This window comes from Rhamphochromis sp. 'chilingali' (genome assembly GCF_963969265.1).
Source record: "Rhamphochromis sp. 'chilingali' genome assembly, chromosome: 1".
NCBI lineage: Eukaryota > Metazoa > Chordata > Actinopteri > Cichliformes > Cichlidae > Rhamphochromis > Rhamphochromis sp. 'chilingali'.
In genome coordinates, this window is record NC_137929.1 from 40,539,371 (window position 1) to 40,553,445 (window position 14,075).

A 14,075-nucleotide genomic window follows, 5' to 3' on the forward strand; every position below is an offset into this window, starting at 1 on the left:
TCAGATCTACAGGCATTTTTTTTTGTCTCTCTGTGTTAACTCAGTACCTCACCTCTTTCACAATGGCTGTGAAGATGAAGGCTTCCTTAAGGCTTTAACTCACTGCAGAGCCTGAGTTTGATCAGGACAGAAAAATAATAGTTAAAAAAAAAGTTTTAAAAAACTTTTTGTTTGCCATGTCTTTAGTTTTATGCACACACACACACACACACAGAGAGAGAGAGAGAGAATAATAAAGACGTCACAGTTTAGCAAAAACACTAAATGCAATTTTCTTTTATAAATTTGGTCAGAAACGGAACTTCATCTGTGTAAAAAAGAAAGAAAGAAAGACAAAACATCGTATGCTGAAGCACAAAAGTGGAGGAAAGTTTTCCTCATACTACATACTTAATAGAGTAATTACCCTTTATTTCAGTATTTCCCAGAGCGATATTTGAGGCTATTGTTGGATTTAATTTCTTTAAATAATACAGTTCTCCAGTGAGGAAGGAGGAAACGATGCCGTTCACGGCTGGTGACGTCTAAGAAGCTTTGACAGTATGGGCTGGGCTGTTGAGCCTCTGACTGCTGGAAGCTTTCGCTCCAGGTGTGAGTTTGTTTAGTCTTTCCAGTTCACATTATGGGGGACATTTACAAGTATCCCGTTTTCTTCGAGTGTTCCAAACTGAGCGCAGAGCAAAGGAAGAGGATAGAAAACTATTTCCATATTCGTCGCAAATCGGGCGGCGGTGAGTGCGGCTCGGTGACGGACGTGAACGACAAAGTTTACAGCGTCGCGTTTAAGGAGCGAGATGGTAAGTCAAGTGAACTGATTTGAATAAGAGTCTTTTTTGATCTCTTAATGTGAAAACTATTTTGATGGCATGAAAATGAAAGTATGGAAAGCGAAAGTAAGCATGAAAACAGTTTATATTAATCGATTATTGTCCATCATTTTTTGTATGTTTTAATGAATGTGAACAGTTTGAATACGACAGAGTATTTTTACTGTGTATTTATTTTTTAAAGTACATGTTTTAAAGTATCTGTCACTGCGTCACTGTGGCCATTTAGAAAAACAAGAGAGCATAGTTTCACTTTCACTCTTTTTGTTTAGGGCAAGTGTCACAAACCAGTAAGACGTAATCGTCGCTTGTTATATTGAAAGAAAAAACATCCAAAACTCTGCGCAAAGATATTAGATTACAACTAAAACTCCAAGAAAGAACATTAGCCTACTGAAAAACAAGCAAACAAACGAGCTGGCATTCTAATTAAAAGTAAAGCAGATGTGGTACGGGCCCTACAACAACCACGTGACAAGCTTCAGAATCAGAATACTTTATTGATCCCTGGGGGAAATTATTTTTTGTTACAGTGCTCCATTATAAACCAACATTAAGACAAGACAGACAATACGCTAACTAAGAATAGTACAATATATACATATATACACATACATACGTCACTCATAAATAAATAGTTGGAAAAGAAACATGTGTAGTTGTAGCAGTAAACAGTGTGTTAAGTGGATGCGTTGTACAGGGAGATGGCCACAGGCAGGAATGATTTCCTGTGTCGTTCAGTGATGCTTTTCGGTAATCTCAGTCTCTCACTGAACGTGCTCCTGTGACTGACCAGCATGTCATGGAGTGGGTGGGAGGTGTTACAACATTGCTGGCCTTACGGATTAGTTTATTAAGTCTGTTGGCATCTGCGACCCTCAGCCTGCTCCCCCAGCATGCAACAGCATAGAGGATCGCACTGGCCACAACAGACTCATAGAAAATCCTCAGCATTTTCTGGCATATGTTGAAGGACCTCAGTCGCCTCAAAAAATAGAGACGACTCTGGCCCTTCCTGTAAAGTGCTGTGGTGTTTTTAGCCCAGTCCAGGGGAAAGTAAGGAAACGGCACACCACGTGATCTGGAGACTTATCCAACTGATGCTGATGCCGGGGGTCCAAAAACAGATCCTTGAAACCCTCATGACTGAGAAGCTGAAACTTCTTGTTTTTTAGCTCTACACTGCAGAATAACTAAATTTATTTTGAAGCATCATGTTTTCTCCATTGTGTATATGAAATATCATTCCTGTTATAAAGGTAGTGAAATAGAGGCATGCAGTGGCACCCTGCTCTTTACTGTACTCAAGTCAAGTGAAAATCCTTGAACCTGAAAGGTTTATGTGCAGTAACAAAAGCAAATGTCACCACCTGTCTGTGCTAATCACATTTATACACATAGATTCACCTGTAGCGGAAAGAGTGAGTCTGTTAGCATGCCGCTGACTGGGTATCTCATGTTAACACACATTTCATATGCAATCAAAATGTAGCGGTAATAAATAAATAAATAAAAGCTGGGCTTTAAAGACAATGTCTTCTTTTCTGTTTCAGCTCAACAAAGAGTCCTGCAAAAATCTCGGCATGAGTTCAACTTTCCAGATTGTACTCTGGTTCTGACTTTGAGAGACAGCCCAGGACCTCCCATCTCTTCTCCCACATCCTCCTCGTCTCCAGGCCAGCCAGTTAGCCCCAAACTGGATGTAAGCTCTTCACAGGTCAGCTCTGTAATGTGTTATTGCTCTGTAAATGCAACACTATATAACTGAAAACAAAGGAAAAAAGAAAGTGATCAACTCTTTTTGTTGGTTAGACACTGAAAAAGTTTGTTTGTTGATTAAAAAAGACAACCCAGCTGTATAAAACTTGCCAAATGAGTAAAAACAAAATGATGCAGAGGTTAAGCATAGATAAGCAACATTAGCATGTTATTTATCTTATTGCAAGAATGGCGCAAAGACACTCAGAAGCAAGTGTGAAAAGATGACTTATGACGACAGAGTCACAGAAACAAAGACCACATAAATATATATACACATATATATATACACACAAAGGAATGAGATTCCACAAGGGGTAAACAGCAGAGTTGCTAGAAAAAAAAGCTCAATAAACTCTGAAAATAAAACATAAAAGAAACATAAAGTGACACTATTGTAATGGATTGGAATTACATATCACCCCAACAACCATTGTGAAAGAACAGAAGATGGTTTAGTGTATTTTTCCAGTCTTGAAAACCTCAAATAATATTAATCTTTAAGACTTAAACAAATTAAAACTCTTAATGAAGGTAAAATGTGGAAATATATCTTTTTATTATTAACAACCATTATTTGGCATATCTTTCTGCAGAATCAGCAGTCATCTCCTGCATCAAGCCTGACACTCAGTGGTGAAGAATACGAACCAACTATTGATAGCTATCTCCTCCGTTACTTAAGTGAATGTCCAAAGGCTGGAAAAGAACTGGAGACAGAGCTTTTCTCTGTGGGCTGCAGTGCTCAGCTTTTCCCAGATAAGGTTTTAGTCAGAAGAGATCAACCATGTGCTGCAGATGTTAACTGGAAAGCTGAGGTAGACAAGGTTTTTGATGGCTACCTGTCCCACTATGAGGTGGATGCTCGCAATGTCAAAGCTTTGCTCCAGTCCTTGAACTCTCCAAAGACAACAGATGAGGTGAAGGTGTACAGCGAGCTTGGGTTGACAGTGGTGGTTGGGAGACAGTCTAAGGTGAACGCCAAGTTATTGGAAGTCAAGGGCATAAGAGGTAAACTTGGATCAGCATCAGGTGAGAGTGAGAAGCAAAACAGTATTCGTCGACTGGGTGAGGCCAAACTCCGTCTCCTCTGGAGAGAGATTGAGCAAAGTTTGGGAGAACATTTTCCAGAGGTGAAAGCCACACAGGGTGACGAAGGTCAGCTGACTTTGGCAGGTACTGTGGAGGAGATTCTTAAGGCTGGACAGCTAGTATCCGATAAGGAGAAATTGGTGTTAGACCGCACAGTTTCTGACAAGAGCCCACATTTTTTCAGCTTCCTCAGAAAGGTGTATGGAGGGCCAAGGGTGCTAGGTGATTTTTTAGGTGTCGGTGACAAGGTGGAAATAGAGTTAAGAGACACAGAGCTACTTTTCTTTGCACTGTCAGCTGGTAAACTTGATGATGCGGAAAAAAACCTGCAAGAAAAATTCAAGGATGTCAGGTTTGAAGTTCCGAACTGCTCCATTGTGCCACTGGAGCTTCGGGAAAAACTTAATTCCAAGACAAATAAGATGAATCAAGGGCAGTGTAGGGCTCAAGTTGTGTTTACCTCAGACAGCATTGTGTACTTAGTGGGCCACAGCAAAGAGGTTGAAGAGCTGAGCGACATTGTCACACAGTTTATTTTGGACCAGGCAAGTGTAGAAGGACATGTCGCTCTCCCTTTCCCAGAGTTGCTAGAACTCTTACCAGACCTGTTGCAGCTGTTTAAGTGTGACTCTTCAGAGGTTACCTTACGTCCTTTAACATCTTCCTCTAGACCAGTGGTGCTACTGGAAGGCCCATCTGGAAAAGTGACTGAGTTTAGGAATAAGCTGGGTCCACTTCTTCAGTCCCTTGTTAGGGACAGAGTCAGCATTAGCATGCCAGGGGCAGTAAGGTTTTTTGAAGGTCTCGCTGGACGAAATACTCTCGTAAGTGTTGGTCAATCCTACAAGTGTCTCATACAGCTTGAAGAACAGAATCATGTTAGTAGAAAAAATTCAGGAGTTACCAAATACAACCTTTGCGATGGGCTCCAGGTGTTGGTCTGTCAGGGTGACATCACCACACAATGGGCTGATGCTCTGGTGAATGCTGCTAATGAAGATCTGGAACATGGTGGTGGTGTGGCTGCAGCACTGAGTAAAGCAGGTGGCCCTCAGGTGCAGATAGAGTGCAGAGCCATGGTGAAGCAAATTGGAAAAATCCCTACAGGTGATGTGGCAATAACCACCGGTGGAAACCTGAAATGCAAGAAACTGCTGCATGCAGTTGGGCCTGTTAATGGAAAATGTGGTGGCAAAGAGAGAATGCTACTGGAAAAGACTGTCAGCTCTGCTCTGAATTTAGCAGAAATGAAGAAGTTTACATCCATAGCCATGCCCTGTATCAGCTCGGGTTTGTTCTGTGTTCCACTTACTGTGTGCGCTGAGGCTATTGCAACTGCTGTTAAAGAGTTTGGCAGTCAGGGAGGTCGAAGTCTGAGCAAAATCATCCTAATAGATAAGAAAGAAGAGGTGGTGAGGGCCATGCGGGATGCGTGTGACAGAATTCTTCGAGGGACAAGTACCGAACTCCAGCCAAATGCATCTGGCCCAAATACAGCGGGACAAGCCACTGCTGGCTCTACTGGGTGCTGCGTCCAAGTGGAGATCGTTCAGGGAACACTAGAGAACCAACAGGTAAAATACTAGTGAGCACAATTGAATATTTCTATATAAAGGTTGAATATACAGTTCTGCAGTAGTACTAGGGGTTTATTTACACCTACATATATCAGCTAATATTAGCCATTTGCTAAAATGCTGGTCTCAGTATTAATAAAGACTAAAAATATGACATGAAAATTTGAAAAGTAAACAAGAGATGAGAGAAACAGGGTTACACATTACAAGTATTAATGTTGCAAAGTTGAGCCACAGAAGGCGCTCAGTAATGTCCCTGTTGCCTAAATGTTTGTGGAGCATCACAAATATAACCAGCTGATCCACGTAGAGTTGTGAGGCAGAATAAAGCAAGATTATTAGTAACTGCATTTTCATATTATTTTATTAAGGGCTCACAAATAACTACACATTAACCAATGTCATGGAAATTTGTATTTGTTTCGTGTATGAAAGGAAGAAGTTATTGGCTGATTTATTAGATTTTTAAATTAATTGACATGATGATCAAGATCTTTAAAACTGAATAAAATTTGCTTTTGATTTAAGGTTGATGTCCTCGTATCTCCTATGGTTGCCCATGATCCTGTTTCTTCTCGTGTTGGAAGTGGGCTGTTAAAAGTGATTGGGCCTCAGATGATTGCAAAGTTTCATCAGGAAGCAGGAGGTGTGACACTGCCTGGTGAAATAGTGTTGGTGGAGAACTTACCTCCTCTGCAATGCAAAGCAGTGGTCTTCCTCAACCTAATTTCCTGGGACAACAATCAAAATGGAACAGCAGTCCAGGTGAACTAAGAGGGAATTCTGTGTGCTGTTATAGGTTTTTGTGACTCAGATTTACAACCCTAATGATAAATTAATCTTCCAGGTGCTGAGACAGGGAATCAGAAAAATTCTGGCATCCTGTCAGATCAGAGGTTTTAGTTCAGTTGCCTTTCCTGTGCTCGGGACGGGTGCTGTCCTACAATTTCCTCACAGCGTGGCATCCAGGGTTCTTCTGGAGGAGGTTGGTGAATTTGAAAAGAACAGAATCAACAGTCCACCTTTCCTGGTGCGTGTTGTGATTCATCCCAGTGACAAAGATTCAAGCAAGGTAAAGGCCATTTAATTACAGTCCTTTGTTTAAAAAATAAAAATAAAAATGTTTAGCTACTAAATGTGTTGGTCAGTGGACAACCTTTCACTACCAAGAAGAAATACAACTGACTACTAAAAGAGCATCACTTTGTTTTTATCTGCAGGCCTTCCAGTCTGTGCAGGGAAATCTGCATCTCAGAGGATTCACAAATGATATTAACCCAGATCAAGGTTGGGAGGTTTTCATTTTGAATTTTAAAATAATTAAAAACATGCGTAAATTTCTTCTTTAGAAATTAAATGAATTCATCCTTAAGACCACATTAATTATCTGATTCCAAAGAGGCAGGAAAACACCACATAAGTGTAACACACTTATGTATAAATAGATATTTTTATTATTTTTTAGTTTTTTACAATATTTTATCTGGAGGCAGAAAGTTGTTTATTGCTTTATAACAATTTGTGAAAATTGTGACTATTTACTGTATCATATTTAACCATGACTCTTTCTTATTTAGAGTCCTTTTACCGCCATGTCTCTCTGTCTGATCATGAGGTCACAGCCATGTTGGGTGCGGTCAAGGTTCAGATGCTCCGTGGAGACATCTTAAATGGGGGCACCGATGTCATTGTCAATACGACTGATTTCTCTCACTCTTCTGGTATAATCTAAATGTTGTATTTATTACTGAGCAAAAAATGTGAAAACAGGACCACAAGAGTTTTGTTTATATTTTGCTTAAACTGAAAATGACTCTAGGTTTATACCTAACTGTGTCTGCAGGTGTCTCCAAAGCCATTGTGACAGCAGCAGGGCCATCAGTCCAAGCAGAGTTAGCTCAAAGTAAGTCTTAGGAATAACACTAAACACTAAACATCTTTATAGATTTGTGTTTTTGATTGATTAATCTTTCTTTTTTCTTTCTTTCTTTCTTTGGGAAGGAATTCCATCAGAGTGGATGGTCACCACAGGGCCTGGAATGCTGGGATGCAAGGAAATCATCCACGTTGGCTTTAACTGCGATCCTCAGTTGATTCGCAAGTACTGCAAAAAGATACTGGTGCACTGTGAGAACAAAGGCTACAACTCTGTGTCCTTCCCAGCCATCAATACGGGTTAGTACTCCATACCTGTGTGTATGCTGATATATGTATATGAGTCTGCAAGTGGAAGTGTTTATTTCTGCATCTTATTAGCAGCAAATTAGTGCCCACTGAAAAAATGTAGAGCATATAATCAATTATTGTAACATTGTATAATGCACATTATTTTCTCAATAACTGTCTTATATCCTATCAGGAGTGGGGGGTATGTCCTATGATAAAGCTTGTAAAGCCATGCTGGATGGGATAGCTGCAGCTATTGCAAAGATGAAACCAAGTTCTCTCTCACTCATTCGCATTGTCATCATGGAACAACCAGTCTTCCAGGCTTTCAGGTTTGAAACAAAACATCTTCACAACATGAGAGTACATTATACCATAAGCATTGTTTTCCCAATCATATTTCATCGTTTAAATCACCCGCTTTGTGTTTGCAGAAAAGAGCTGGAGAATCGCTTTGGACAAATAACTCCTTGCCGCATCAGTCTGAGAGGTTTGTTGTAATTTAAGATTTTGGAAAGTTTCCTTCTGCACTCCCCTTGAACATTAATGAAGATTTCTTTGTTAAACCAGGACTCCAATGAAAAATTAAAAACTATTCAATGAGCATTAGAAATCTTTGACAATTGCCAGTTACAAAAATTAACTGACAATTACAGCTGTCAGCAGTTTTCATGAATCTAGTACATCTCAGAAACTTTCTAAAGAAATTCATGTAATAAGTATTCAAGTTTAAATGCAATTTTTCTTTCAGATGTGAGAATAACTCAAGTAACATTCCTTTGATTCATAGCGAGCTAATGTCATAGGTTATATATAAAAGTTGGACTTAGTTACTTTGACAGTACTGACTGGGTTCCAGACTCAGCCTCAATGTTAGTGTTTTGGCACTGTCCATGTTGGGTTTAAGAGCCAAGAATGACCATATTTAGCTCAGAGGTTAAGTAATAAGTATGCTTATGAAGTAATTAATGTTAAGTACCAGGATAAGAAATACTAGAATTTCACCCACTGATATCTTGAAATAGCTCTACAGCTACCACACAGCAATTCTCACGTTTTGTCAACAAATTCGCCAAAAGAAGCCACCATGACAGGGATGAAGGCCCAGATCAGAGATTTAAGCTGGTGGTGATGAAACCTTGTAGACAGGACTGTAGACAAAGTTTCCACAATCCATAGATGTTTCTGGTATTAAACAGCAATATTGTAGCCTGCTAGCTTGCACACATTAGCAAAAGAAAGCATTAGCATTAGTAACCTGTGCTTTAGGAATATTGAAAATTTAAAGCAACTTCACAGCAGTCTATCTACCTTATTTGATCCTGAACTGCAGTCACAAAATGAGTAATAGTGACCCTAGAGCAGAAGCTGATACTCACTGGGTATTTTCCACTGCCCATTTATTTGCTGCTTTTTTTTCATTTTCTAGAAAAAGCCAAACAAAAGCTCAAGAAGTGGCAAAAGAAACAATCAAATTTCTTCTCTTCAATGGGACCACAAGAAAAAACCTTTGCCTCCTCTAAACCTCAGCAAGCTATGATACGTGTAATAAGCTGTGATCCATACATCACCAAGACCATCCAAAGTGAGCTGGAGAGGATCCTGCAGAAGCACCTGATAAAGAGGGAAGTAGACGTGCAGGAATTTTCAGCGCTTGAGCCCATGGAGCTCGAGGCTGTGCAGGCAAAAATCAGAGTCTTTGGAATAAGCCTGGAGCACAAGAAACATCAACAGAACGCTGGAAATACGGTCAGACCAGAAGCAAGAGCTCAGACGGGGTCAGGAAAAGACGTCTATGTGCTGGAAGGCCTAAAAGAGGACGTTTTGAGTGTCACTGAACTCATAGGCAGAGCAACCCAAGAAGCACTTTTTAAAGACTTTCAAGATAAAGAAGAAGCAATAACAGCTCTAAATGTGCAGTGGTCTTTGAAGGGCATAAATGGAGCCTGGCAGGAGGTGAGTCTGCGTGACAACTACATGTTGGAGTATGCTCATACGCGGGACAAAATCTTTCTTGACATAGATGCACCAGATGGCTCAAGAGTGACTGTAAACCTGAAGACACAAGAAGCCACAAATGGGGTGACAGGAATGACATACAAGCTAAAAAGGATTGAGTCTGGAGGTTTGTCACATTTTCTAGGTTCTCTTTTTTTGTTTTGTTTTGTTTTATTTTAACCATAGTCACCTGTGTTAAGACCATTCCCTTTTGTGATGTAGAAACTTTGCCTCACTACTTATTTCAGGAAAGTATCTTGCCTTAACCATATGGTTCATTTGTTTGGTTTTTACTTTAGCATTGGAGATGCCAGTTAAATGGGATCCTATGCAGGAAGAATTGTTCATGAAGGTAGAACTGCAGCCTACCTCACAGGAATACTGGGAAATAGCCCAGGGTTTCCTGAAAACAGCCAAATTCAACATTTGCAAAGTGAGTATTCTTACAAGAAATCATGCTTGCTAAGATATTTTAACATAAAACATGAGGCAGTTGACTAATTTGTTTTCTGACCTCAGATTGAGCGTGTGCAAAACCTCTACCTGTGGAACGCCTACAGTGTGTGTAAGCAGCGTATATTTGCCAAGAATGGACAAGCAGAGCTAGGTGAGAAGACTCTCTACCATGGCACGACAGCAGAGTCATGCCAATGCATTGAACGGGACCGATTTGACAGGGGTCACGCAGGAAAACATGGTAAGGCATCTTTTATAATATGTCATTTAAATCCCTCAGCAAGAAAGGACATGCTCCTAAAATGTATCCTAATTTTTGTTGGGTTTTTTGTGTGATTTCATTACAGCTGCAAAGTATGGAAAAGGAGTTTACTTTGCTGTCAATGCAGCATATTCAGCTAACGGATTTTCCCCAGCTGACAAATCAGGCTTAAAGAGGATGTATGTTGTTCGTGTCCTGACTGGCCGTTACACGGTCGGTAAGAGCAGCATGATTTCACCTCCTCCTCGAGGCTCAGATCCCACTGACTGCTACGACAGTCTGGTGGACAACCAGCAGCAGCCCAGCATGTTTGTGATCTTCCATGATGACCAGGCCTACCCAGAATACCTCATTACCTTCAAGTGAGAAGGACTGAGGGAAGTCATGCATCAACACTGTGGGGTCAAAGAAATGTACTATAGTGTAAATGTTTCTACTCTGAGTCAATGTTAGATCTTGTTATTTAGATTTTGTCTTAAGCAATGTATCCCGGTAATACAGATGTAGTAGTTATTTAAAGTGAATAAGATTTCATCTCAGCTAACTGAGTATTTGAGAGATTTTTAAGAACGGTTGTGAGTCATAACTTTGCCTCATTTGCTCCCAGCAGCCATTAAGTTTCTACAGTACGTAGTTCTTGTGATGTGAAAAATAACTCCCTCTTCTTTTGTTCTTTTTTTTATTACAAATGTTCCTGAATAGAACCGTTTATTTTAAATAAAAGACTAAGTTTTAATTCGCATAGATACCATAGCATAGACAATTGTGGGGTTTTTTTTGCATTTCCCACAATAATTACATAATTACTTAGAAATAGGTAAGGATTAAGAACATAAAAAAATACTGTATTTATAAGACTGGGGAGGGGGGGTTCATGGTTATTAAAACATCTTTATTAGATGGAGTACATCTTTGTCAACCACACAAAAAAACAAATACAACATTTTCAGAAGAGAAAATAAAGTGTACAAAAAATGACACGTCACATTTTTGTCTGATGCCACTTCACATTGGAAAAAGCAAAAATCCAGTGAATGTGCAGTACTTATTTCCATTATCACTGATCTGTCGGTTATCCCAAAGACGAACATTGACCTTGTCTCCAACTTGTAGCATTAAGACTGCACTGTTTGAGCCACTGATGGGATGAGCCCGACTGTGACCATACCATGATACAATCTGGTTTCCATTGTGGTACAGACTGCCACCACTGGTTCCAGTGTTTCCTCCCCACCAGAAAGAAGAAAAGGTGAAATAATAGACTCCTTGAACTGGTGCTGTAAAATACCCTGCATCGAAAAACAACCAGAAAGTAACAGCAATTAATCCAATAATGCTCCTGCTGAATAGAACAAACTGAACAGAAATACTTTTTAGAGATTATAAAATTCTCAGCAGCAGAACAGGGGGAAGGCACGTGCGTGCACACACACACACACACAGCCACACTGGTTTCTAACCTGTTACAGGACTGTAGTGTCCTCCGACGTTGTACAGAACATGTCTGTACACCAGAGGGTAAAGAAAATTTGCTGGCCCAATAGTGGCTTCTGTGGGTAAAGCAGCAGAAAATGCAACCTGACGTTGTCCTAAAAACACCAGAAAATATATTTTAGCTTGTTTCCTCCAAATGAATAAATAAATAAAAGTAACAATAACAAGAATAATCAGTTTTCAAATTATTTAATATTTTTATTATTATACTATAATGTTGCCACCATTCTTAAATGTTATAGAGCTAGAATTGTTTAAACACACAGTGACACCTTTTCTTTTTGTTGTTAGTACAACAGCAGTGAAGCTCACAAGAACTGAAACTTTACTAGAATAATAATAACATCTGTATTTCACCAGATCTGGTTTGAGCCTTGGTTCGATTAATTCTGAGCTTTAGTATTTAGCCAGTATTTATTCAGCAGAAAACAGTCACCTTTCACCTCAACTAAGTATGAATTCAATAATATCAGAGAGAGATGAGACAAAAAGAGAAGAAAAAGTTTAATGCGTTAGGGCATATAAACATGTGGGGAATTAAACAAGGGGAGTGGAAAAGAATTGGAGATCCTCCAGCAGCCTGAGCACTAAGCTTTATAAAAAAGGAAAGTATTAAACCTAATCTAGAAGAGAGAAGTAGACAGTGTACTATACCTGACACCTGAAACACAAATTAGAAGCTGGTTGAATAAGAGACAGGCCTGAGAGCTGAACGCGCTGCCTCCCATTCTACTCACAAACTCAGAACCATAAGTTAGTCTGCAGCCTGAGACTAAGTACTCTGTTCGGACAATATTGTGCCGTGAGTTCCTTGTGACAGGATTTCAAATTTGATTCTGGGTTTTACAGACATCAAATGAAGAGAAGCTAAAATAGAAGAAATCTGTCTGTAGGCACCAAACATGTGAACCTCCCTAATGCTTAATTTTTCGCCTGCAATAAATTAAATTTAGTATTATAACTAAAATGCTTTTGTAACAACAATCATCAAAAATGAGTAATAAAAGACTATTTTGTAAAATAGACTTCATGAAAAGTTACATGGCACAATGACTGTAAAGTTCATTACTTTTATTCATTCATTCAGTTAATTTTTACCAAATATTACCTTCATACATTGTCCTGAGCTCAGTCAGTGTGCTGTTAAGTGCAGCCACCTTCTTCTCACTGGCTTCCAGCTTTCTGTTTGTTTCTTCAAGAGCCCTCACAGTAGCTTTCTGTCGTTCTTCTAGAGCCCCCAGTTCCTTCAGCACCATATAGATGTTGGGTTCACATAGATGGTCAGTTGTTTTGCTTACTGTCCGAGGGGCTGTTGTTTCAGACCCTGGGTCAGCTGACACGTCGTTATTGTTCTCGGCCTTAGTATCTTCATATGAGAGCTCAGTGATCAGGTTCTGATTGATTTCATTCTGATCACCCGTTTCCTCACATTCAGATAAACCAGCAAGTAAACAAATAAGAATAATTACTGTTAATCTCTCCATTTTCCAGGTTAGATGGTATTTCTCCGATTTGTGTGTTTCACTGATGACCACGGTGTAAAGAACCTATTTATAAAAGGGTCTGGGTTAATTATTAGAAATAAAGTGATGAAAAACATCATATAATCTTATGATGATGGAATAAACTTTAACCTTTTTCCTTATTGCCAGTTTGTTATTCAGGACTTTTATGAGTTAAATAAAGCATTGGAAATGGAATATACATTTATCACACTCACCAGATTACAAACAGAAAACGTGACTTTATCTTTGACCTGCTTTTTATCTGCACGTGGAATGGGAATAGGGTTGTAGGAGAAACAAGGGGTTGGGTAAAAGTAATTTAAGAGATATAGAAACTATGATAACAGCATGACCACGTTTTAGCTCCTCTTTGTTTTTGCTTATCCCCATGTAAAATATTAACTATTTAAAATGTTTTTTTTCTTGTGTATGTGTTGTTTGATACTGCAAATCAATTTCCCATTGGGGACAATAAAGTTACTATTGATTATTGACCACTGATATTGGTGTGTCTTAGATATAAAAAACTATGTACCGCATAGATTGGTGACATTTGTTCATGAAAGTACATTTAGTTTTCAGCCATAGACTGGTTGGATGTTTATACCACTTGACATCTGTGTCTGTCCAGGGTTAAGATTAGAGTTGAGTTTTGTTTTGTACAATCATCACAGCCCAAAGCTTACACCCAAAGCCTAACTCTAACTCTAGATATGGCACTTTTAAGATGCCAGATCTTTTATATAATTCTTTATGATACCTTTTTGCAAGGGTATTTATTCATTTAATATACGAGTGGTAACCATCAACCAACCTTAAAACCACCAGATTCACATTGTATCTATTTTAATGTTTTGAATTACAAAACATTGCAAATTTAAGCAGTTTTACTTAAGACTCAAAATTTTAATACATAGCATTTAGAGAATTATGCTGCACC

The 14,075-nt window shown here is 39.1% G+C and overlaps 1 protein-coding gene across 1 annotated transcript; it reads left to right on the top strand.

Moving 5' to 3' along the window:
- The first annotated feature begins 571 nt into the window (after positions 1-571).
- On the top strand, positions 572-13,640 carry LOC308391761 (protein mono-ADP-ribosyltransferase PARP14-like). The gene is made up of 15 exons (XM_080874501.1): positions 572-797; positions 2,381-2,544; positions 3,182-5,251; positions 5,783-6,019; positions 6,102-6,326; positions 6,475-6,541; positions 6,832-6,975; positions 7,098-7,157; positions 7,256-7,429; positions 7,614-7,752; positions 7,855-7,910; positions 8,850-9,545; positions 9,718-9,851; positions 9,938-10,115; positions 10,222-13,640. Exons 1-15 carry the CDS (start codon positions 623-625, stop codon positions 10,500-10,502), a joined length of 4,800 nt encoding a protein of 1,599 aa, XP_080730627.1. The 5' UTR covers positions 572-622; the 3' UTR covers positions 10,503-13,640.
- Positions 13,641-14,075: the final 435 nt, after the last annotated feature.